The sequence below is a fragment of the Chenopodium album genome, chromosome 23 (assembly GCF_948465745.1).
Source record: "Chenopodium album chromosome 23, dcCheAlbu1.1, whole genome shotgun sequence".
NCBI lineage: Eukaryota > Viridiplantae > Streptophyta > Magnoliopsida > Caryophyllales > Amaranthaceae > Chenopodium > Chenopodium album.
The window spans coordinates 23,678,936-23,706,611 of NC_137856.1; the positions used below are offsets into that span (position 1 = coordinate 23,678,936).

Consider the following 27,676-nt stretch of genomic DNA (forward strand, 5'->3'; position numbering starts at 1 on the left):
ATTGGTTCAATTGTCTTAGTAATGTTCGATTACGATTTCTTTTTATGACTTATTATTAATGAATTTTGATCTTCCCCCTCAAAAAAAAAAAAAAAAAAAAAATTACCAATCCATTCCCACATTTTAATTCCCAAACTCCCATTTCCACATTCCAAACGCCCCCGTAAGGGTAATGGAAAAAAAAAAGGGAGAAAAAAAGTGGAGCATTGGTCATTTTTTTTTTTTTTGAAGAAAACAAGCCGTTTGGGTCTTTGGGAGCAAATTAAAAAACAATGGCGTCTTCGCTTCTTCGCCGGAGATTCTCTAACTTCAGCGTTTCTCGTCATATTTACGGTTCGATTCTTTTGCTCTAATCGTCAAATCTCGTCGTAATAACATCTTTTGTGTCTGACTTTATTTGACAGAAATTATAGAAACCTATATATTTTCTCTTGCCAATAAATTCTCCTCTTTTGATTTGATTTTTCTATTGTGCAGCAATGATAATAATAAGTGCAGTATATTACTTATTTTTATTAAAATTTATGAATTTGGATTGTATTGAATTGCTTATTTTGCACAACAATTTGTTCAGCAATAACCTGAGTTTGGTTATTAAACGTGGACATTGCTTCTCACCAAGATTAAATATTTTTAATTAAATATATTCAATTTAGGATCTAGGAGTATTTTTTAGTTTTGTTAGAATACGATTTCCATTTTTTGTTTGTTAAAAATGTGATTTTTGAGCTTCTTTTGCTAGGAATTTGTTAATTTCAGCTCTATGGACACTGAATTAGAAGCTTGAAAGTCAAAAGTATTTCAATTTTTTCAATGCGTTTTATTGTTTGTGTTTCAATTATTAAGTAGCAATTTTCAGAATGTAATCTTGACTAGGAGAATGTAAATAGGATGATGTGAAACGTGTAGAGAAAACTGATTTCACTTTGAGAATTGAGATTGCATTGATGTAGTATTTATCCGGAAGCTCGTACGCTAATGTCTATTGATTCAGAAAGTGGAGGAAAATAATTAAAACGAATAGGTTTCCGGGTAGATTAGATTTATGTCATGATCATCTTGTCATATTATTGTTCTTTCAATTTTCAGATAAGTTTGAGAGTTTCCCTTTGGAGTTCAAATTAGGACTGTTGGCTTGTCAATGCGATTGTTCGAGGCAGTTCAGCAGTGGTGCTTCTTCAACTGGATTTGATTTTACAGACTTGACGTAAGTATTATCTCTATACACTTGCTACTGTTAATTGATGTGTATATATAGATATATCATTTGTTTGTTGTCTTTGTATAACCTTCTTGGTTGATATGTAGCATTGGTTCATAGGCTCATTGTGGATTTTGATACTTCCTCGGTTCTTTTTTATTGCACCACATGCACTTTTACTCTATCTGTACACTTTCCTTAGACCATTTTTTTTTGCTATTTATAAATACCAGAAAAAAGTCATGTGGGATCTTGGTATTTTTTTATTTTTTATAATGTTTTTTTTAACTAAAAGCTAGTTGATTGTATTATTGGTATGCGTTGTGCATTTTCAAGTGCGATGTCCAAATGTTGTTATTAAAAAAGAGTATGAGGAAATATTATTTATAGTAGAATATCTTTTCTTTTTCATGCTACTAGTAATATTTATAGTGTTTGAAACTTATCAATCAATCAATCAATTAAAGCCTTAATCCTATAACAACATGAACTAAATTTGATTATTCCGTGTAGTCATCGACATAAATCTTCCTCTTCCATCCCTTACGATATAAAGAGGTCATAAAATTAGTATATATATCATGAAATAAATCTTTAATAAAGTAAACGGGGAGCATTAACATAACAAAGAGAATTTAAAAAATGTATATGAAATTACACTAAAACAAACATTATTAACAATTACAAATAATTTTGATAACAAAACTACATAACTACTTTAAAGATTTAACCCTATTTTCCTATTTCATTTTTTTAAAAGTAGAATTTTTGTTACATGTGTCTTTTTTCTAATTTTATTTCTAACATGTTTCAGAGTTTCACTATCTTTTTCTCTTGGTGTTTCGTTTCCAGTTAACATCCACTCAAATATGAACTTTTCTACATATTGTTAAATTCACCCTAGTTTCTTATAATCATATTGCCCTTTGAGAGCATACAATTGAAGTATTGCTCTGTTATTTATTTATTTATTTATAATTTTTTTTTTCATTTGTATTATATACTTTTAGTGCTCTTTAGCCATGCTTGGAATGAGGGAATTTGTTAGAGGGGTGATAGATTTTAAATAAACAAGGCGGTAGCTATGCATAGATAGTGGTGGGGAATTATTGACTTCATTAGAGAGGGGGGGTGGGTGGGTTTATTCTATTACTCTAGTACTTTGGTGGCTGGATGGGTGATTATTACGCTTATACGGGGGTAGTTGATTATTGTTTCTCGAACTTTTTTTTTTTTTCTCTAAATTTTAATCTCCTCTAAATTTTAGCTTTATTCATGACCTCTTCAATTTAACATATATACATATATATGCACATATATGTGTGTATATATATATATACATATATATGTGCATATATGTGTGTATATGTATATATATACATATATATGTGCATATATGTGTATACACATATATACATTTATATGCACATATATGTGTATATATGTATATATATACACACATATATGTGTATATATATGTATATATATACATATATATGTGTATATATATATACATATATACACATATATACGTATATACACATATATGTGTATATGTGTATATATACACATATATACATATATATACACATATATGTGTATATACGTATATACGTATATATGTGTATATATGTATATATATATGTATATATACACATATATACATATATATACACATATATGTGTATATATATATATATATATATATACACACACACACACATATATATATGTATATATGTATATTTATATTGATGTATTGATCTCTGTAATATTTATTTTTCTATTTTAATTATTTTGTTTATATAAATTGAGTAAATAAAGGTATTTTTTTACTCAAAGTCTAAGATTTTTTAAATATTAAAGTAATAGTATAGAATAGTAATATTTTATCGTTACCGATACATAAATATCTATAACATTGGGATTAAATTTTTATTAGAAATGTATGATTTTTATTTTTAATGTAATAAAAAATGCAATTTCATTTGTTGATGACACTTGAATAATTTAAGGAAAATAAATTTAAAGAATCCTTTTACATAATATTTATCGGTTATGTAATTATTTAAATCCTTTATCACTATTTGTAGTTTTTAAACTACGTGGCAATTGAATTTAATCTTAAATCTCATTCGTTAATTTTGCTTACATGGCGAATGAATTTTTTAATTCTAAAATAAAATATGAATATCTTTTTTCGATAGACCACATTATGAATCTGTAATTCTAATCTCATTCACTATTTTATTTGCTTACCAGAGTCAAAGTTGATTTGACCTCATTATGATGTTTTTTTTTTTTTCTATTTCCCCTCCCATGTTTTTATTTTTCCTGTACATTGGAGACGAAAGAAAAAGGGAGATGCGTTGCACACCCATATTCTACAAGATCAAAAGCTTCGGAAATATTAATAATCATAGATTTAGACTTTTAACCGACCAAACTTAAATCTTGCATTTTCATGGTCTATCTTCTATTATCTTATAACTTTATTAGTACTGCAATCTGCACAAAAATTATGATATTTTGGGTAGAGCTTTGTAATTTTTATGCCTTAATTTTGTCTAGATTTAAATTTCTCTTTAGTATACTAGTAGAAGCTGTATTCTAAACTTATTGGTCTCATTTGCTGTTCAATTCTTTTAGAAACTCACAAATGATGAAATCTAAAATTCTACTTTCTTGTTGGGGTTTTTATGCTAGTCGTCCTCATACATGGTACCCAATTGCTCGAAAGAAGAAGAGAACTGTTTATCTTCATGTGGGACCCACAAACAGTGGTAAAACATATCAGGCTTTGAAGCAGTTGGAATGTAGCTCAACTGGTAACGTAGCTGTACTTACTCAGCGAGTCAGCGGTGCACTCTTGCAGATATGCATTTTATAATCAGATCCATAATCTTTTTATGTGTTGTGTTCTGCAGGTGTATACTGTGGACCCTTAAGATTATTGGCTTGGGAAGTAGCAAAACGTTTGAATAAAGCTAATGTTCCTTGTGATCTAATCACTGGACAAGAGCGGGAGGAAGTTGAAGGTGCAAAACACATGGCTGCAACTGTTGAGATGGCGGATGTGGCATCTGACTACCAATGTGCCATTATTGATGAAATTCAGGCATGTAATTGTTACAGCTTACTCTGCTGAACATCTTTCACTGTGTTGGTGGTAGAAGCTTTCTTTGTTATTTGATTGGAAATACTTTGGTTTGCACTCATTTGCTGCACACATGTGACTGTCAAAGCATATGCGTTATCATTTTTCTTAGGCTTCACCTAATGCTTACCTTAAACTCTTTGGTGTCCATTACGAACCATCAGAATGATTTAGGGGTTAAGTATTGAAAAAGTAGTAGAAATAATTTTCCAAGCAAAATTGTCTGATGCCAAAAAAAACCTTGACTTGGTATTTTCATACTGACTTTCTTGCTCTTGAGACATATGGTCCATGAAAATATTTATTCATTGTCTCACTCCCTCTATGAAAAGTACAAAACGTTCTTTTAACTTCTTGTTTTGCTTTTGTTTCTTTCTTTCTTATTTACCCTACTTGAAGTGTAATATTTCTAAAAACCAAATGGAGAAGATTATAGTTGAGAATACTTCAAACATTATTACCTTGAATAGGACTGAGGGACTTTGGTCTGGGGCATCCCAGACTAATTATCAGAATCATCTTCTTGGATTGTGGAGGCACCATTTTGTTTCTTTTATCTACTACAACCTTTTAATTAGGATGTGCCTCTGATAACTTTGTAATATTTAGTGCTGTACTGTGAAGGTATCGTTTTGTTTCTTTTATCTACAACTTCTTCCTGAATAATTTTTTGCTAAAACACCTCATGTGTGTGTAAGGTCCCTACAACCTTTTGAATTAGGATGTGCTTCTGATAACTTTGTACTATGTAGTGATGTATGCACTGCAAACTGTGCTTTATTGTCGTGTAAGTCGAGAGGAGGATGCTTGATTATGCTTAGTTGGAGGCATGCTTATACTAGATATACCATGTTCATTTAAAATTTCCCTCCTCTAATTGATCCTCTTCCATGACCAAAATTTCTCATTACTTTGGTTGCGAGATTGATAGTTACCACGATCTCTTTCTCGGCCACTAAAGACCGCTTCATTGATTCCACCTCTTTGTTCATTTACTGACAACTTCAATCCAAGTGCTTACTCGTATCACTTTTGGTCCATCATTCTTGTAAATCCTTTGTTTATTCACTTGGAGCAATTCAAAAAGCAATTCTATTGATAATGTATGAATGCCTTTAGATTTTTCTATTGCAGGTAATGATTTAATTTCTTATTGCATGATCAAAGTACTTTCTCAACGGTCTAAGAATCTTCGATCTTTTCTCTATTGTGCTTCTGTTGGTTAACATTTGTAATATTTGTCATCCTCGTAACACTTGTAATATTTTTTTTTTTGGAACTCTCTCAATTCTTTTGGATATTGTTGCAAGAGCATCCCAAGCTTTCTTCGCTTGGGGTTGTAAAATTTTGATAAACTTTTCTCGATTAATCCTGCGTTAATGGCCTTCAATCTTTTTTTAGAATTTCTTTTTTCTCTCTGTTTTTTTATTTTATTATTTTTAGTATATGAGACTTTTGCCTCATCATACAGGATTTTTTAAAGCCGTGAGTAACAACTTCCCACAACCAAATTGTGCCTTCATTTTAATGCACTATTCATCATATTGGTCTTTAGATAATTGAGGTACTTGTAGTTGAGCAAAGTTGTTGACATTTTTTGAGGTATAGAAAAACGTGTCTCTGATACTAAATGTAGGAGTTGCAGATTGCTAACTTAAATATTTGTTAAGGAGATATATAGGAGGAATATATATGGGTTATAATTCTCAATCTTCTAGTTTCTCTATTTATTTTTCCATGTATTAAATGAATTGCTTACATATTTATATCATAAGGGTTTCTTTGAGAATTACACAATTTTTCCAAAAATGTTTATATAGCAGATTTTCTAATGCATACTAATTGTCAATGTGTTAGGCATTATTATTCTAAGGGATTGGTGTAGACTACCTTTTGCCCTGCTCACTTGGACTTTTATGTTCTTGTTCTTTTCTATAGGCTTCTACGAAAACCGATTCATTGTTGGCTTCTGTTGGATTGAAATTACCTTTTCAACTTATCTTTGCTAACACTTAATCATTATTTAAGTTGAAGTAGATATTACATGTGGCACAATCTTAATGTAACGAAGACTTAATTTGTGATTGTACTTACTTAGCTTATTCCATCAAACTTGAGCACAAAAACTGCTTCTTTTGGAATGGTTTTCACTGCGATCTATTAATTGGAAACTTATATTATGCTTCCCTTACCTTTATTGTTTTATAGGTAAAAGAGTTTCACAAAACCAAACTGATTGAGCTTCAGAATGATCTTTTGCCTTGAATTTACATCTTATTTGTTGGATAAGGAAACTGATGTATGGGATAATGTTCAAATCAAACGGAGGAATGAAATTGAGAATACAAAACATACTAGTGGGAGAAATTCATTGTAAGTTAAAAATCTACCATGGAAAGTGAGAAGGGCAAGACTATGGACGTACCATATCAGTCCATATGACTGTGCTGAGAACGTTATTATTGTTTAAAGTATGCAATGATTTCAAGCACTCCAAAACAAAATTAGCTTATCGTTAGAGTGTCCTTGTGTTTAAATATAAGATGACCATGTACTTTGACAATCTCTTTGAATTTGAACTAAAATATAAATCCTATGTATCTCTAATTATGGAGCAGAATTCGAGGTGATATCACTACCATTTTTAGTGCTAAAACTCTTAGAAGGTGTGATTCTACATCTCTTTTAAGAATAATTAACAATTCGAAGTCTTCATCATAAGGGTTTAAGCATTTGCTGATTAACAAGTCAAACACTTTCAAAATAATGCAAGTTTAGGGCCGTGTTCTGTATGTTTGATTTGGCTTGGGAAAACCCATCATTTTCTTGGTTTTCTTGCTGTCTTGATATGTTTCCTAGGCAGGAGGTGTATGCTCCTTGACTTTAATGAAATTTTTCTAGCATTAAGGACCGCAATTGATGAGGTCCATTGTGTTTATTTATTGTCCGTTTTTCATATACTTGTATTAATTTGTATTTTTTACGACATCAGATGCTGGGTTGCAGGACCAGGGGCTTTTCCTTTACTCGTGCTCTGTTGGGACTTGCTGCAGATGAACTACACCTATGTGGAGACCCTGCCGCTGTACCTCTAATTAAGGAAATTTTGAAAGTCACCGGTGACAATTTACAGGTATTTTTTTTTTCTGGTTTGAGATATTGTTAGGTATTTCATAAATTAGACTTTTTTGTTTTTTTTTTTGACATTATCAGCAGTTTTCTGATAAATATATTTTCATTTTTAATTATATCCCACAGCTATTAATTGTGACCTTATTGATAATTGAAGCATGCATAGCTTCTAAATGTTCTCAAAAATTGCTACCTATGAATGCTTCAATCATGTGCATATATTGATCTAATTCTGGTTGTTGATTGGTAGTGCACTATATTATTTTGTTTGTGGGTGGGGAAAGAAAGGAAACAAGAAAGATAGTGGAATGGAATAGCATCAAATCCCTGTAACTTCCTAGCATGTTTTACACTTTTACTCAACCACCCACCCTCCCTTTATTTCATATCATAGTTGCCCATAATTTTAGCTCACAAAACTTAGTGAGGGGGTGAAAGCTTGCTGCTACATATTAGTAATTTCAGATCAGGGCTTTTCAAGGATTGCATAGTCCATGCAGATAGAGCTTGTTTGTTTACTTCACTCGGTCGAATGTATATGGGGTGGTTGAACCATGAGGACGAACCTCATTTAGTTTCAAGGAACATTTATCACTAGTCTATGAGTTCTCAAGGGCTAGATGGACTATGACACATACACCATTTTAATCCCAACATGAATGTATTTCCTCAAAAGACTATGACAAGCTATATTGTCTCATGGCACACACTTAGAGGAATTAATTAGAGAAGGTAAATGGACAAAATTTTTTAATAATTTGAATACAGATAAGAGGGATGTGTAAGGGTATTGGCTGCTTTATTATTGTGATTTGTCATTTACTCTCCTTGATCTCTTCTTTAAAGTTTGTGCCAAAAGCCAATGTTGCTTCTTTATCAGCTAATATATGTTGTTTCTTTCATTTCTTTGTTTTTTTACTTCTTTATCCCTGTTTGTTATGCAGATAAAATATTATGATAGGTTATCACCTCTGGAACCATCGAAGTTGCCTCTTGGATCATTTAAGAATATAAAAAAGGGGGATTGTATAGTTACCTTTTCACGTCGTCAAATATATAATTTTAAAGTAAGCTGCTTACTTCGTTTTACCCGTATTTCTATTGATTATTTCTATTTTTGGGGTGTGGAACTCTATGACTGCTTAAGTAGCTTTAATGTTATTAGGAATTTAGGATTGAGATTCTACTTTGAACTAGAAGAGGACTATTAGGATCGGATTGTACGACCCTATAAATTTTTAGACTTTATGAGTTGTACTAAAAATTAAAGGTGTCAATTCGGTTGTTCGGATCGGGTTCAGTGAGGTCGGTCGGGTCAATTTTTAAAGTTAAGTCATGCTAACTTATTGTGTCCATGTGAGAGTTGAAATCTGATATTTTTCGGGTGGGTTATTCAGATCGGGCTCGGTCAGATGTGATTTTGACATCTCTACTAAAAATGTTAATTGTTTACTCATTTTATTATTAAAGGACACTAAAATTTGAATTTTTTTTTTAATTGTTAATTGTTTGTTGATTTTTTGTTTGTAAGTGGTGATTTGATACTGCAATTTGCTTTTGTTATAAGTCGTATTGTCGATGAAGGGTTTGGAAGATGAGAGAAATTAATTTTTTTTTTCTTTTTCTAAGGAGTCAAATGACATCTCTTTGATGTGCATTTTTATGATTAAATAATTTAAAAATTGTATTATCATGCACAATATGTAGACCATTACAAGGATGTTGGATCATGATTCGATTCTAATGATCCTATGGTTGCTTCCAACGATTATGAGGGATCCTATGGGTGATCCTACATGTATTTGATTTTAGACTGACCCGAGTTGTTTGGCTACATCTAGATTGGATTGTATGGTCATACGATTTAGGACGTGATTTTGACAACATTGTGTAGCTTTCATGGACAATATAAGTAATTATTTGTTGAGATTTAGTTGTTTGAATAGTAAGTAGAGTTCTTTGTTGTGTATAATGGTTTGCTACTCCACCCTTAAAGGTTAGTAAGGTGCAAGTTAGGTTGCTAAGAAAGTTATTATTTTCTAAAGATTACTTCACAACTTTCTCACTTTCTCCTACCTATCGGGATTGCCATATCATAGCCTGCGTAGCTATTGCTGTAGCTATTTATGGTTGAATATAGAGTGGGTGGAGAGCTAGGTAATTGGGAAGAGGAGAGAGGGGATTGGGGTTAGAGAGGAAGAAAATGCTAGGAATTAGCTCAAGTCAGAGAGATTAGGGAGAGTTTAGGAAGATGATTAAGCAGGAAATAAGCTAAGTAACAGATATTTGTATTGATGATCAGAGTAATCAAACAGTACGATCACTCTTCATTCAAGAGGAAGAGCAGCTCTCTAAAACTAAGCAAAGCTTAACAATATTTTCAGCATGATCATTAACCCTCCTAATGAGTCCTATTTATAGAAAACTCTCATAACAAACTCTAACTTATTCCCCAAGCTATTACTATTAGGCTATGACTAACATACCCTTCCCCTAATATTGATTCCTTGCATTACCTGCCGCCCAAACATTCACCTTGTCCTCAAGGTGGATAGTAGTCGGCTCTTGACACCCGACAGTGGCAGCCATGATGATGTCCTCCGTCACACTTGCGTAGCTTGCTCAGGGGTATTGTTTTCCCTTCAGTGACTCAGCTAACAAAAACGATTTTGCCTTGAAATGATGTCAGACGTAGGATGGGAGAGCTGGAGGCATAATAGATTGGTTTGGGACCTAAAGGATGGAAAGTAGTCCTGGGTTGGGTCGTAGTAATAAGTGGGATAGGATAGTGGTTGGCTATTTCTAAAAGAAGAATAATAGGGCTTTAAGTAAGTGGGCCTAGCCTTAGACATCACTTCACCACTTTTAATTGAAGTTGCTTGCTGGCTTTTCACTTTTTTAAGCTGCACGTGGCCCAACAGAGTACCCATGTCATCATCTTGCTTTTTTACCAATTTACCCTTACTAGCATCATCCTCTAGAATTGTCTTCTTCCCGAAGTCAGAGCTTCTACAATACTCTATATCTTCTGGAAATTACTAGAGCAAATCCCTTGCTCTGATACCATTTGCTAGGAATTAGCTCAGGTAAGAGAGTTTAGGAAGATGATTAAGCAGAAAATTAGCTAAGTAACAGATATATGTATTGATGATCAAAGTAATCAAACAGTACAATCACTCTTCATTCGAGAGGAAGAGCAGCTCTCCAAACTAAGCAAAAGCTTAACAATATTTCAGCATGATCATTAACCCTCATAATGAGTCCTATTTATAGAAAACTCTCATAGCAAACTCTAACTTATACCCCAAGCTATTACTATTAGGCTATGACTAACATACCCTTCCCCTAATATTGATTCCTTGCAGAAAAAAATGTGTGGGGGCTTGGTTATGCAAAGAGGAGAGTGGGAGAGTAGTGTGGGGCTAGGTAAAGATAGGAAGAGAGGAATTTAGGTGTTGTATCATGTGTTAATTACTTTGATTGTTTGCAAAGCACGCCACATACTGTTGCAGTGGCTTCCTACATCGATGACATAATATGAGGTGATATATAATGCTGGCAGTGCTAGCTTTGCACCATCCTTATTTAAGTACACCTCTTGTTTCTAGGTACCAAGGTTACACTTCTTGGATGTAGGAAGTTTTGCACAGAAAGTGTGTCTCGGTAGCTATTTGTATGTACACTCTTTGATGCACACTTGGTGTCCATTTTTCCTCACCCGCACATTGTCCATGAGATGTGGGGGGAAGGTTGAAGGAAGAATAATTTGAGAAAATATTTGAAAAAGACTGCTTGCATTCCCTTTATGATATACAAATGATGCCTTTGTGCCTATTTATATTTCCCTCGAGTCTTAGCCTTATTTCTAGATTATTCTCATATCATGCAATGAGTGTTCTACACTTTATAGAATATTGGAAAAATTAGAAACAATAATCTCAACTTTCATCAATTTTGGTTGAATAATCCCAATTTTGGATTATTCTGCAATAATCCGAACTTAAGGGGGTAGTTCTTTTTCTTCAATCCCAAAAACCGGTGACCGGTTGAATGGGTTAATTTTGTTTTTTTTTTTTTTAAAAAAAGTGACACGTGTCACACATGAATCGGCTAAAACAATTTATAACAAAAAAAAAAAATTATAACAAAAAAAAAATTTATATAAAAAAAAAACACCTAATAATTCCGTCCACCGCCTAAACCCCCTAATCTTTGCCAAACTGCGAAAACCACCAGCTGACCCTTAAAAATCGCCTAACAACCTAATTTTGACCACCGCCTAACCCCCTTCCCATTGCGTTGGTTTCCTCCTCCCCACATCAGTGTTGTGAACCCCCACCATCCCTCTTTATTCCCGGCAACAATTCTCAATCGAAAACCACCATCTTCCCTTGAAACCTCGTCCTCCTCTCGAAAATCCCTTCAAACCACCTCCCCAACCATCGAAAACCGCCAAAAACCCCTCCCAGCCGTCGAAAACCCTAGCCGCTAGGGTTTCGGGGAGGTAGGAGGAAAGATTTGGGGATTTTGGCAGTGGGGAGGGGTTTCAATTCGTTGGTGGTTTCGTGGTGGAATGGGAGGGTGTTTCGGGGCGACGCCGGGGAGTGGGGGAAGCGTGGCGTGTCGGCGAGCTAGGGGCAGTAGGTTGGCAGTGCGGTGGAGGTTAGGGTGGGTCGGTTGGTGAAGCGGAGGTTGAGTGGTAGTCTGCTGACTTTTGGGTTTTTTTTTTTTAAAAAAATCTTTTTCTTTTTCTTTTTTTTAAAATTTTTTTTTTGGACCAATCAGGATTTGACACGTGTCAAGTGACTTGATATAATAGGTAATTGACTTTTGTTGACTGGTTAAGGATTGAAGAAAAAGAAGACCCCCCAAAGTTCGGATTATTCTAGAATAATCCAAAGTTGGGATTATTCTACCAAAATTGATGAAAGTTGGGATTATTATTTCTAATTATTCCTAGAATATTTTATTCATGGCTTCTCTAGATACACCTATTCTAGACATCCACACAGATACATCTTTTATAGGAGCTCTTTGGTGATTTATAAACCCTTTCTTGAGAGAGTCTAATCGTTGCTAGTTCTTATTCATCAAAAGCGGCTTCCATGGCTCACTTGATCTTATTTAACACATTTCTTTGACTCATATTTCATAACTTACTAAATCTCCTATTGACAAAATAAGTATCATTGTTTTGGTGATGTTTAACAAGCTTGTAAATGGGTGTAATAGATCAAAAGTTTATGTTCCTTAACCCTCTTTCTCACAATATCATGTAGCTATACATGAGATATTTATAACTGAAATAAATGTCCCTTGAATTGTGGCTAGGAAGTAGTAGGGAGACACGACCATGCCATAGGGAGGCACGTCTTACGTCTGTGCCTCGTCGGGGATTTTGTGAAGAATTGCAAGGAGTTCGCTGTCCGTGCCAAATGGTGTATGTTTTCTTAAGTTCATGTTCAGTTTATGGGTTAGTTTTTGGGTTGCCTGGTTGTTTAGGCCGGTTTTCACACGGGATTTTATCTCCTTATACATGGGTTATATATCCTATTCTAGGGAGCACTATATAAACTCCTTAAGGTGATACGGCTTATACCTAGCCAATTACTTTAGAAATCTGAGAGTTTTATGTTGTATCTTTCATCTCAGATCCTAAAGAGATTAACAGAGATAACATCTAAGAGACGATCATTCTGTCCATCGATCATTCTGTTTCTGTCAATCATTCTGTTATTCCATTTATCGGTTTCCTAAATTTGTAATCTGTTAATAAATTATAACTCTTGCCTGGGTTAACACGTTGGTGAACCATGTAAATTTTGTGTGTGTTTTCTTGTTTGATATTGCGTTCAACATTTGTTCTTTTTTGTATCTGTTATAGCAATAACAACTATGCATTATGGATTTCTCGACTACATTTGTGCAAAATATGGTGGAAAATCAACTTAAGCTGTTAATAACCAACACAACCTCAATCAATCAAAGCCTTAATCCCATAAGTGGGGTCGGCTAACATGAACCAAATTTGATTATTCTGTGTAGTCATTGACATAAATCTTTCTCCTCCATCCCTTACGATCCAATGCTTCATCCTCGTGCAAATCCATATACTTCATATCCTTCCTAACTCCTTCCAACCAAATCATTTTTGGTCTCCCTCTCCCTCGTTTAACCCCTTCATAATCCCACTCTTCCACTCTTGGAACCGGTGCACCCTCGGGTCTTCGTTTTACATGCCCAAACCAACGCAAGCGTTTTTCCCTTAGTTTATCTACAATGCTTGCCACACCTACTTTCTTGCAAATAACCTTATTTCTGATTCTATCTCTAGAGTGTTCCCACACATCCACCTTAACATGCGCATTTCCGTAATTTCCATCTTTTTAATGTACTCCTTCTTAGAAGCCCAACATTCTGTACCACAGAGCTACATGAGTCTTATGACAGTCTTGTAGAATTTTACCTTCAGCTGTAAGGGAATTCGGTCACATAACACTCATGTGGTCGCTCTCCATTTAAGCAACCCCGACTTAATCTTATTTGCCACGTCTTGATCAATGTCACCATTCTTGTGGATGATCGATCCAAGATACTTAAAACATTCACTCATGTTCAAATCCTTTCCATCTAAACTCACCACTTCATTGCTTGCCCCCCTCTGAGTAACAAAGCGACATACTAGATATTCTGTCTTACTCCGACTTAGCTTAAACCCTCTAGATTCTTACCTTTGCCTCCGTTGCTCCAACTTGGCATTAATTCCATCCCTAGTTCCATTCACCTAAATGATATCATCCGCGAACAACCTACACCATGGAACCTCATCTTGAATTGGTCTAGTTACTTCATCTAGAACCGTTGCTAATAGAAAAAGGGCTTAATGGAGAACCTTGATGTAATCCGATTGTAATAGGGAAATCTTTTGTCAACACTCCACACGTTCTCACATCTGTTGACACATCCCGATACATATCTTTCACCAGGTCCACGTACCTTCTTGGGATACCTTTCTTCAACATTGCCCACAAAAGTACCTCTCTTGGCACCTTGTCATATGCCTTCTCTAAATCAATAAACACCATATGAAGATCCTTCTTCTATACCCTATAAAGCTCCATCATTTGTCTTATCAAATGGATTGCTTCCATAGTAGATCTCTCAAGCATAAAACCAAATTGTTTATCCGAAATGCTTGTGCATGCCCTCAACCTATGTTCAATCACTCTTTCCCACAACCTCGATAGTTAAAAAAATCTTAAGTATCTCCTTTGTTTTTATAAACCGGGACCAAGGTGCTCTTCCTCCAATCTTGCGGGATCCTAGTAGCCCTCCATATATTGTTAAAAAGATTTGTTAACCAACCAATACCAATCTTACCCAAACACCTCCACACCTCTATCGGTACACCATCAGGGCCAATCGCCTTTTTAGGCTTCATCTTCTTCGGTGCAATCTCCACCTCAGCTCTCCTAATCCTCCGCACATTCCATGTTGATTTCTTCATCACTATCACAACAATCAACATGGACACATTGAACTTCTAACATAACCAACACACCCAAGTTGACACCTCTAGAAATACCCTTGCAACTATGTTTTGTTATGTGAAAATGGTTCTTTATGTAGTTCAATTCAACATCATCCCAATTTGGTATTACTCACTCCGTGTTTTAATACGTGTTACACTTACCAAATGCGGCTGTGTTTAAACAAGTGTTATACTTTCTTTCTTGGCAAAAAACTACATTTTAATATTATATCTCTCTCCTCTTATGGTCCCCACCTAAATTCACTACTATTTTTTTATTATTTATTTCGTCTCATATTCATTACTTTTCAATACACTATTAACCCCACTATCTTTCTTTTACAATTTTTAAATACTCTAACTATCCCACTTACCTCTTATTTTATCTAGGTTAATTAAATGTAACACTTATTAAAACACGGAGGGAGTAGATTTTTTTTAGGATTCACCCAAAGATGCTCATTTGGATAGAACAATGGGCAATGGCTTATTTGGATCGGTATCTGGCATTAAAGATGGAAGCACATACATTATTTTCTTACTTCAAGTTTAATTTATAAGGCTGAAAATGCTTTACTTAGCGCTCTCAATATGGAACCTGCAAGTAATCTTAAATGTCTCTCTATTATTTGGCCAATCATGTTCAAGTTCTTGTACACTGTCAATACTTTAATAGCATGTTAATGTAAAAAGAAGATATTACATTCTACTCCCTCTGTTTTTAATTGCAGCAATTTGACCAGCAGAGTTTTATGCGATTGGGTTGAGTTTGTAATAATATTGTGTAAGTGGGGTTTGTTGGGAGTTAAAAAATGAAAAGAAAGTGATAGTGGGTGAATAGTTTATGTAAAAGTAAGGGATGTGAGAGAAGAGGAATATTATAAAAGTGTGAGTAGGGTAGGAGTGGGGATCATTTGAGGAAAGGGATATAATAAATAGTGTTGAGTATTTCCAATTAAGGAAGTGTTGAGATTAAAAAAAGGCTGATTATAGAAAGTGTTGCAATTAAAGAAAATGGAGGGAGTATTTTTCATCTGAATTAGTTTTTTGTCACTCGCTTGATTTTGTATACTTCACTTATTTGTTCTAAGTATCTCCATGGTGTTTGGGTGGTTGTATTTTAGCTTTTCAGCTAGATTGATATTATTGGGTATGCAGAATTTTTTTATACACAATCTGTCCTAACTAAATAAAATGAGATGGATTACTCTATACTGTGCTACATTCTTTTTGCTGGGTTTTGCTGCACTCTAAAAGAGATTCTAGTTTATGAAGAGAATTATCTCTATCCACTAAAAATGAGTATACAATCCATCATGATAGTTTTATAGATGAGTATGTCTTCTTTTGAGATCTACTGCTGATGTTTTTCTTTGTTTCTTGTCTAATGATGACTTTATTTGCGGGTCTTTGTGTATTGTTGGCTTCTTGGTTAGGTTTGAGTGTTTGTGAAATGCACTCGTAATTTTATTGTATGCTGCTGGTAGTGTCACAACTAACCAGATTATATTTTTATGTATGCTGCTGGTAGTGTCACATCTAACCAGATTATATTTTTATGTATGCTGCTGGTTGTCATATCTAATTAGATTTCTCGTCTATTTCTCAGAGAAAAATTGAAAATGAGGGAAATCATCTTTGCTCTGTTGTGTATGGTTCACTACCCCCGGAAACTCGTACTAGACAGGTAATGACATTATCTATTCTCATGCTTTCTACATATTCTGAGTTTCAGCAACCTTTTTGTTCTGTTGGGTTCAAGGCAAAGATTGAAGATTTCACTGAACTGGTTATTGGGATGGCTGAACATGTCTCATATCTAAATGTGATAAAGTGTTTCGGTATATGCAACACAATGGATGATGTGAAACTTTCATGTAAAGAACCAAGCCATGAATTGGAGGTTCAGTAGTGCTTTTAGGACCTACTTTTGTTTAAAATTGATTATCTATGTAGAAAATGGATATTTTCTGCATTTAGTAAGCAATAAAATGTTCTCTAATTCTATAAGGTTAGACTATGAGTTAGATCTTGAGGGATTGGAAATTTTCTAGATGTTACACCCAAGGCAGAAAGTTTAATATCAGTGTTTTGGGCTGAATCCCTAACTTTTAAAAATTCAAGCACACTCTTATGAATGTCAACAAACATTTATATCCCTAAAAATGTTTGTTTACTTATTTGCCCTCATTGATGTTAACTACTTTTTTTTTTTTTTTTTTTTTTTTTTTTTTTTTGAACTTTTATGAATAGTGTGCGGGCATTTATACCCTAAATATAACCAAGTAACTTAAGTAATCCCAAGTAAATGGAGATGAATATCCCAGATTTCTGCCACACAACTAAAATAATCCCAAGTTAGTCAATAATAGTGTTTTTGGGCCATATAACTGTAAGGAGATGAATAATCCCAGATTTGGGCCATATAACTGAAATAATCCCTAGTTAGTTAGCGGAGTTAATTCCAGAACACTTTAAAAGTTTGAACCCTAACAAACCCCTTTCTTAAGTTTTAGATTTTTTTTTTTTTTTTTTTTTTAATTATTATTATTATTTTATTATATTTTTTTTTAAGTGTTGGACAAGTAAAAAAGTATTAGCTCTATTTCTTATTTATTCTCCATGCAACATAATAAGATCCTTGGGATTACAATTCAGTTGAAGATTTTTTATATTTCATTTTTTTTTTAATCCTGATCTTTCATGGAACAAAAAATTTATTTCTTTTTTACTCTTTTTATTATTATTGTTATTCTTCATTGTCTTTTTCTTTTCTTTTGCCTCCCTTCTTCTATGAAATTTTTTTTTGAACATGCTTGTATTCTTGTCACATCGATTTTTTTTCATTTCCAATGTTATGTGCTTCCCTTCGGAATGCAGGACCTTTATGTTCTCCCCCGTTCCATTTTTACATTCTTTGGGCTTTCATAAGATCTTTACACACCTTAAAGATTAGAGATAATGCTAAGTTGCTGAAAATTTGTGTTAAATCAGTCTATGCGCAGTATATTTACTGAATTGATGCTTATTCCATTCCTTGCTCCTGGTGATAACTCCAATTCATTTTGGCTAATATTTTGTGCTCTGTGCTCCTGATGCATGTTTGTTCAGACTTACTAAGATCATCTTTTGCTTAGTAATGCAGGCAACTATGTTTAATGATGCTACCAGTGAGTTTGATGTTCTTGTGGCTAGTGATGCTATTGGAATGGGTCTCAATTTAAATATTTCTAGAATCATATTTTCAACGCTGCAAAAGTTTGATGGTCAAGAGATGCGTGATCTGACCGTGCCAGAGATCAAGCAAATAGCAGGTCTGTTGTATTCTGTGATTTTTATTAACTCCACTGTATGGAAGAGACGTGATTTTCTTATAACTGCAAATGCATCGATGAAATGATGACAATTCCTTCAAATGTCAACACAGTGAATGATGTTAACAACATGGGGGGGGGGGGTTTAGTTAGGATTTTAGCATTGGAATATTCACCAATAGGTTACATAGACACGTAACTGCTATAACATTTTATGTAAACAATTTTTTTTTTTTCTTTTTCTCTCTTCTTCCCTCCCTCGTTCCATGTAAATGCTATAACTGCTATCAGATTTCATGTAAACCAATTTTTTTTTTTTTTTTTTTTTTTTTTTTTTTTTTTTTTTTCTTTTTCTCTCTTCTTCCCTCCCTCATTTCTTTCTTTCATTCTTTTTTATTTTTTTTTCCAATTGTATGATAACATTGATAAATCTTTCAGGATCAAGTGTTTTTCAGACGTCTTGTAAAATGTTGTATGCTTTTAGTTTTTTCTAGGCCTTATGTTTGAAGGATGTTTTCTAATAAGTTTCTCTTAGGTGTACCATAGGCAATTTTTCTGCTCAGTTTTCCTGTGTTAGGAGATAGAGTTTTGTGCTTCCATCCTGCATTTTCTTTTTTCTCCTGCAGCATATTTCTGCTTTCTGTGATCTTTGAATTTCAGTGATAGGTATATGTTGATGCAATACTAATGCAAACACGGGTAATTCGATCATTTAATGTAACAGTAATCAAGCCGCTAATACATTCATGTTTCTTGAAATAAGATGAATTGTTATGTGACTTTAATTGTCATTAATCACTGTTTTATGAGATGATCCATGGTTCTTGTAGGAAGAGCTGGTAGATTTGGGTCCAAGTATCCAGTTGGTGAAGTGACATGTCTAAACAAGGAAGATCTACCACTACTACATTCATCAATCAACTCTCCATCTCCAGACCTAGAGGTGAAAAAGTTAAACTACTGCAGCTGTAAATGGACTTCATTTGAATTGCTTCTATTTTATAGCTTCCTATGAAACATTCTATAGATGAAGCAAATAGGTTTTTACGTCACAAGTCTATTGCCTTTTTCTATTTTTGATCATGTATATTCTTTGCAGCGTGCGGGATTGTTTCCGAGCTATGATCTTTTGCTCATGTATTCAAGAGCGAATCCACAAAATGGATTGTACCAGATATTGGTAAATTATCTCGCTATCCTCCCCCATCAAACAACAAATCACATAGCTATTACTGTGTCATTTATTTTCTGTATTATGGGTCTCGACTACTGTTTGTATTGACAGAAATCGTGTACACCAATTTTTTTCGGAATTATAAGGGCATCTCTATTTGTATTGAGGGAGAGAGGGAGAGGGTTTCAATCACTTTTTCTGTTCTGCCCCTTTCTAAATCATGAGGTCTTCAACATCTTTTCTCAAGTTGCTAAGGGATTCTCTCTAGTCCATTATAATAATTGTTAGCATGTATTCTGGTAGCATTGTCTTGTGGAAGGTGGGGGATGGAGTTATCAGTGAGCTCAAGGTTGTGATGCTCAGACTTGTCATATTTCCCTACCGGCTACCGCAACTATGTCGATACTACCCAACTCCGGTTCGGACATATAATACAGATTATATCTGGCAGTATGAATGCGGTCATGAACTCAATCTATAGGCTATTGCTGGGTTTAGAAGATATTTTCCTACTATCTCTAACACAAACCTCATGTGCAACACTCTCTTACTTTTTCTTACAGAAACCCATTTGCAACACTTTCCTTAGAAACCCCACATGCAACACCCTCTCTCCAATCTTGTCATGCAACACCCTCTCTCAAATCCTGTCATGCAACCCTCTCTCATCAACGCACTTTGGTCTTTGAGGCTACAGTGGGTGCAATTAACATAAATGTATCAGAGGGTGTTGCTGATTTTGGTAGCATATATATTTAGATCATTGGTCAACTCTGTTGCCGTTAATTTGGTTTCTTATTTTGCAGGAACACTTTTCAATCAATTCTAAATTAGCATCAAATTACTTCATGTCCAATTGTGAAGAATTGCTGGTATGTAAATAAAAATGTATCATACTCATTGCAATCACATTCTTTGGTATAATGCTGAAAAATTATTTATTCCAACTAATGTAATATATTTTTAGAAAAAAATGTAAAAGGAGTTATCCAATCCTTCCCCCAACCGACTCACTTTTTTTTGAACAAACTCCAACATAGAAGCTTACCACCAGAAAGGGTCATCTGTTTTCCCTTGCTTCAAATGCCGCCTGTTCATTGTACCATTTTTATGATGTCACACAACCCACATAAGTAGCAAGAATCCCTAATAAATAGAGGGTTTGAAATTATGCTGCTGTACTCACAGTGAGGGGATTTAGTTGAAACATTGCCTTGAGTTGAGGTGCAAAATAAAAAAATTCAGTGTACATTGGGTGTACAATAATATTAGTGTAAATCTAACAGTATAGGGTAACTTTCAACCTGCTTTATTTTTCCCTCTATCTCTCTCCTATTAAAAAATTGTCTAGAAACCTGTGAAAATAAAAGTGTAGCAACTAAAAAAACGGAGGAAGTATTTATGTAAATAGGCCATGTGAAAAGCTTTATAAGGATAATATTATTACTTTCACATACAGCAAAGAGATTTTTACAGTTTCAATTGAGCAATTTTATCAATAAAAATAGGTAAATTTTATTATGTCGGGGTAAAATTTTATTATTCTAGTGTAATTTCAACTGATGTTAGTAGTTATTATGCACCCGATATATCTGTGTCCACTACTGAAGTCTGATGACCTTGTTGTGCATAATGGAGGGAGTTTTCTTTTTTTGGAACTTATTTAAAGATAGGGTCTTTGTCTCTCTATCACGATTGGGGTTTTAGACATTCTAGCTTCTGACCTTCAAAACTGCTGGCATGCAAAGAGAGATGAGGTGAGGGAACTTACAGGTTGGACGATTCTATTCTGTTTCTGTTTTATTTTGATAAACAAGTTAGAATGAAATTGTATTTTGTGATACACAGTTGACTTTGTAAATGAGTTCTTTTAAGATATTGTCGATTTATACCTATCTTGTTAGAACAGATTTGTCATTGGTTATTATAGACAGTTACACAAATATTAATAAGGCTATTTTAGTAGGATAAAATATAGTTGTGTCAGAGAAACTTAAGGCATCAAGGTAGTTGTCGATAAACTTACCCCCCACCTCCTCTCTTATTTTTTTTTTCTTTGCATTTATGTTCCTTCCATGTAACACTCATGCACCACACAAACTTATTTTCGGAGTTATTTTAAATGCTAACAAGCCGAAGTTGACACAGAAAGTAGCTGCCATTATTGATGAGCTGCCACTTGGTTTGCGTGAGAAATATATCTTCTGTATCAGGTATTAAAAATTATTTATTACCTATTTCTAGTGGTTAAAAGACTTTGGGCAGGTTTTCTTTGATTGGCCCTTTCTGTGTGCACTTGCTTGTTTCTTTTATCTGATTTTCTTTATTAAACACTGTGTTCCCATCTTCAAGTTTTAGTCAAAGAATGAATTTTATCAGATGAAGAAAGATGATTAAACTTATAGATCTCTAGACAGAATTGTGACAAATTGTTCTCTCTGAAACTAGAAAGAGAATCAAATCATGCAGATATATTGAGAATGTATTTTATTATTTACTCAACCTGTGTTTTGCGTACTTTAATTATTTCTTGCGCTAAAGTTTTCTCAAAATTTTGTGTTTTTACTCCCCTTATTATCACCTTACCACTGTTTTCAAACTATCTTTACTTTTATTTGTATGATTTTTCTATTTTTCACTTAACACACTTCTTTTGTTTTTTTTTTTTATTTTTAAATTTTTTTTTTTATTTTTATGTTTTTTTTTTTAAAAAAAAAAAACACTTTTATTCAATCAATTATATTGTTATGCTCTTGTTCTGTTTTGGACGATTCTTTATCAAGGTTCATGTTAGCCGATTCCAAATCACTTTGGGATTTACTTCAGTTGTTAGACACGTGGACATTGTCCAAAAATTGGACTTGGATGTGGGAACATGGCTATGGAACATATCTATTTTATGAGAAGATTGTTTCACATGTTCTAAATGTACAGATACATATACGCATTTTTGGCTTGTTAGTTATCATCGACGTGCTTATTTGTAGCCCATATCCACACATATTCTTCTCTTTCTTATGTTTTCACACGTTCTTCTACAATTATGTGGATTGAAATAATTGAACTGTTGAAGACTTTGGTTGAGTCTTTTGTGTAAGTTTCCATACCCTTGTTAGAATGTTGAGTGTTTGTAACAGGTGCCAGAACACTAATGAAGTATTTTGAAAAAATTGAATAAAGAGGACATTGTTTGATGTCTACTGAGCCAATTTTCACTCTAATATATGCTGGCAACTTTGTTTAACATATGATTTAAACTGAAAGCTTGATTTTGTAGAGATTTCGGAATCAAGCTTTAGTGACAAAAATTGGGTAAAAGTGCATAAATATGAGGATTCCATCTATGGTACATGGACTCGAGAATAGGTGTCGGACACGACACATGTCCAAGTGTCCGATCCGGCAAGTTCCAAAATTTTAGGACACGGGGACTCTGTCCGAAATATGGACATGGGTTGGGGACACGTCAATACGTCACTTAAACTTATAAAAATTATATATTACAAAAGCTTTAAATTTTTCATTACGTCTACCCCTTTTTTTAAAAAAATTTTAATTCTTTCCTCGGCAAATTTTTCTAATAAATGGCAGTCTTCTTCTCTCCATATTCTCTATATCCCTAAAAAAAAAAAAAAAAAAAAAAAAAAAAAAAAAAAAAAAAAAAAAAAAAAAAACTTCTCTATATCAATGGTGGTCTTCAAACAAGATATGGTTTACTTACATGCTTCTCCTCTTTCTTCCTCTCCACTTTTAATGGAAGGGTTGGACACGGATCCCGTGTCGTGTTGTGTTGACACGGACACTCCGTGATTTTAGCCATGTCCAAGTAACATAGGATTTCATAGCTCATCAATGTTTGGTTGTTGAACAGAAAATAACAAAATAGAAAAAGTGAGTAAATATGATGGGTAAATCCCTTATTTATATTTTGCTGTTTTCATACTTTTTCCCCTTAGAAGTAATGGGAATATCTGTGGAGAATTATGCAAATCAATGTGATAAGTTTAAAGGATAATACCCTATTTTCTTGTATTTCCATAATAACACATCAAAATAGTGAAAATAATAGATTTCCACATACTTTTGTAGTTTTACATTCTACATATATTTAGTCTTTATCAATTTTTTTCCAAATCAACTTGGCTCCTAAATACATTGTTAATTCTGTGCCTCTGCATGTTTTTGGTCCTTATCCATTGATCAGAAAAAAGTGGTTAGGAAAAGGTATAGAGAGAAATAATAGAGAGTTTGGACATAAGCATAATCCTTTACTCATAATCCATATTGTTCTACAATTTATTTTTGCCATTGTCAATGTATAAATTTCTGTAGTATCATTCACTCTTTGGGGTAGTCCTCTTTATAATTCTTACCAGTTTTCTGTCTAGAATCGCCTTTCCAAAAAGTCTACTGGACATTTTTGAACATTTTGTAATCTGCTGTCACAAAGATAAACAATTGGTGATGGGAATTTGTATTTCTTCTCAGCATCGTTGGATTTGATATGATATGATATTGATTTATTGATTTTAGAAGTTGAAATTACTTTTATATCATAGTATATTATTCATGATGAGCTACTTCAGTAATCATTTTGTTAGAACTGATTGTTGTTGGTATTGCAAGGCTTGAGATTCGTACACAAGTTTCTCTCACGAGTCTCCTCGCCTATCACCAAGATAGAGATGCACAAATGAAAACCCACTATGTGGTCTATGTCATATAATTGTTTAAATAATTATGGAAGTAACAATGTTTACTTCTAGATATCCATACGATGTAGGGTCGGCAGTCTCTTTGTTCTATTCCTGCAATGTCCCTTTTTAATTTTGTTTCCTTTTCTGGCCTCTTTGTTCATAGATATTTCTGGTATCAAGGAGAGCATATTGTGTAGGCTGTCCTTGCAAAACAACAATGAAAAACTTCCATCTTTGAAAAAATGAATTCTGACACTCAAGCTGGGTTCACATGCCTGTAGCGCTCCCTTGTGTCTCCTCTCTGCCTGATAAATATGCACTGCCCAGACCTTCCTAGATTTTTATGTTTTGGCATCTTGGGCTACAGAACCTAAGCATTCGGTTTTAGATATTAAGATTTTTTTTTTTTTTTTTTCCTTCTTGAAACCAGATATTGGTTATTTAGATCTACATTCATTTGTCTTTTATGTATTCTTATTATGATCGCTGAATTTTGGCCCTTATTGTATCAAAACATGATGGTATGCATGACTTTTTTTTTTTGTGTATATACTACCTCTGGTATGGCATAATTTACTTTCCATTTCTTTAAAATTTTATCATTATCGTATTTTTTATCTTATTTTATTTTTGTATGTAACTGATTTTATGCTGTTAGTTTGCAATGCAATAAACATACTTTGTTGAGTCGTACATAAACCACTATAGTCTTAACATTTATTCTGTCTCTATTTGCAGTCCAGTTGATGTGGATGATGATATATCATCGCAAGGACTTGTGCAGGTAAATAAATCTTATCCACATGCTATATGTATAAATTTTTTTATTCTTTTTTTCACAGTTGATTTTACTCTGTAAATATATATGGGCAGTTTGCACAAACATATGCCAAGAAAGGCATTGTTAATTTACGGGAGATTTTCACACCTGGGACGCTTAAGGTGCCTAAAACACCAGCTGCTATGCAAGAACTGGAATCTATTCATAAGGTCTGACTCCTAATAGAAGTTACTGGTATTAATTTATGTATTACCTCCTCACCCCCCCCCCCCCCCCCTCTTTCTCTCCCAAATAAATAAACTGCAAGGTAACATGATACCCCTATAATGAAAATGGGCCATTTCGGTGCATTTGCTTTAACAATTATATATCCAATTTCTGCCTGGTTTCAGATGTCACACTCTTTCTGATTGCAATAAGAATGACATTGATGACCTATGATATAGCGTAAAAGTGATGCCTGTGCCCAGTCCTTTTGCTATCACTGTATGTCTGTATCTGAGGTTTGCATTAATTAAATGTCCACTTATTTTATTGGATCGTGCATTGGCAGTTTAGGTGAAAAATATTGTGGGAAGAGATAGAAGTTATCTTATAGAGTATTAATTTAAATAAGATCCCTTGGAATGCTTGATACAAGCGCTTGTTTGGCTTTGTTACTCCGTATTATGAAGTACTTTATAGTCTAATCGGAATGTGAAAATGTAGAAAGGTGCATAAAAAGCTTGTGTTTCCTTTTCAATTGGAAAATAGTTGATTTGATGCTTTGGAAGCCTGTTGCTTTGTTACTCCGAATTGTATAATTGAATTTGAAAATGTAGGAAGGTGCTCAAACAGTTGAGGAAGTTTGTATTTCCTTTTTAACTGGAAATTAGTTGATTTGCTGTTTTGGAGGCCTGTTGGCTATTTTATCATCATCATCATGCTGAAAAAGTAGTTACTGGTGGTAGTGGTGGTGGTGCCGTGGTGTTCTTCATGTCATTGTTGGATTCTCGCAATTTTTTGTTATCTATATACTCCTTCCGTATTTTATTACTTGCTTCATTTCTCCAGACTTGGAGTTTTAGGAGAAATAGTGGAAAGTATTGTTTTGTGATAGAAGTGGGGTTGGTTGAAGAATAAATAAAATCTACTACGTAAAAAAAGCAAAAGTGAGTATTATAATTTGATAGGAAAATTGTAAAATATTGTTTTAAGTTTTCAAAAGTGGAAATGGAGCAATTAACAAATTATGGCCGCAAAAAGAAAGTGTAGCAAGTATTAAAATACGGAGGGAGTATAAAGTTAGAATTAAGGGATTATGTTGTTAATCTTTGTCATACATCTTTTGTCAACTTTTATTCTCGGTGATACAAATTATGCATGATAGATCTCGAACATAATATTTTGGCCCTGAAGAAATGGAATTACTCCTATTTTGACTGATCTATTTTCAATTTTCTATATGTTACAGCTCCTTAAACATATTTAACATACGTATCTCTTTGATGAAGGTCTTGGAGCTTTATGTGTGGTTGAGTTATCGCTTGGACGATTCATTTCCTGACCGTGAAATGGCAGCTTCCCAGAAGTCTATTTGTAGCATGTAATAACTGGAGATCAATTGATGTTTTTAGTATGCCTGTCCCTTTGGTGTTATCTTAATCTTTTTTTTTTTTTTTTTTTTCCCGGTGATTTACCAGGTTGATCGAGGAGTTCCTAGAGCAATATGGTTGGCAGCAGCCACAGTTCAAGAAAAAATTAACCCTTTCAAAATCATCTCTTTTGTCCCTGTATAAAAGGCCACAACTGTAGTCTCCCCTTTGGTGTAATGCTGATAATGCTGCAATTGCCGTCAAGCCTATCAGTCTTTTCAAGAACTGTACTGTGGGAAGTGAAGCGTGCAGTACTCCTCAAGTAAATGCGATTCCATGCTTTTCTGAAGTGTTTGGTCTCATAGAATTCACAATTGCCATGGCAATGACAGTTCATCACAATTGACAAGCAAAGTATTACTCAAAGTTGTTGGAAGAAAATACATGATCAACAGGACTTAAGTTGCTTCCCTCATGTATACCTCATTGTAATAATACAATTGTCTTCTAAATGGACAAAATTAAGTGTAAATAGCATCACTTTATACTTTGTTGATTTATTTATTTAATACCTTGTTTTTAGTGTACGTTTTTGTTGATTCAATGAAAAAATTATAAAAACAGTTGAGAGCTAAATACATAGGTCTACGTGAAATTATGTGAATATGCTTGGCACTCATAGGAAGTGGGGATTGACATATACAATTAGGGACACGATTAGGGACAAGGAAAGTAGGGAGCCGCCAACAAGTTTTTAAGGAACTTGTAAACCATTCACGGATCATTATAAGGCAACCACGAAAAGGGACAACGATAGGCAACAACGATTGACCCGTGAAGGTTACACCCCATTCATAATCCATGAGATTACTAACTCCATATGGTTCGGAACCACGAAAGGAGGATCGGGGATGATGGTACGAAGTGAGTCATGGAGTCACATTCGCTCGTATTGGCATCTACTCGATTCTTATTATGAAAAGTATTCCTGTGATCTCAAAGGCATGCAAATAAAATATTTAATTTGCTCCAAACTATTATTATGCTAAATTGGTTGAATATTAATGCAACATATAATTCTAATATATTAGTGATCACTTTATTAAATAACAAGA

General features: G+C 33.9%; 1 protein-coding gene across 1 annotated transcript; it reads left to right on the forward strand.

Moving 5' to 3' along the window:
* Window positions 1–188: 188 nt before the first annotated feature.
* Window positions 189–27,148, forward strand: LOC145607976 (DExH-box ATP-dependent RNA helicase DExH16, mitochondrial-like). Its single transcript, XM_081663577.1, has 16 exons — window positions 189–333; window positions 1,090–1,207; window positions 3,908–4,029; window positions 4,129–4,319; window positions 7,351–7,491; window positions 8,435–8,557; window positions 16,631–16,708; window positions 18,167–18,335; window positions 19,166–19,278; window positions 19,435–19,515; window positions 20,316–20,381; window positions 21,658–21,722; window positions 24,945–24,990; window positions 25,080–25,196; window positions 26,481–26,572; window positions 26,670–27,148. Exons 1-16 carry the CDS (start codon window positions 273–275, stop codon window positions 26,779–26,781), a joined length of 1,695 nt encoding a protein of 564 aa, XP_081519703.1. The 5' UTR covers window positions 189–272; the 3' UTR covers window positions 26,782–27,148.
* The last annotated feature ends 528 nt before the right edge of the window (window positions 27,149–27,676 follow it).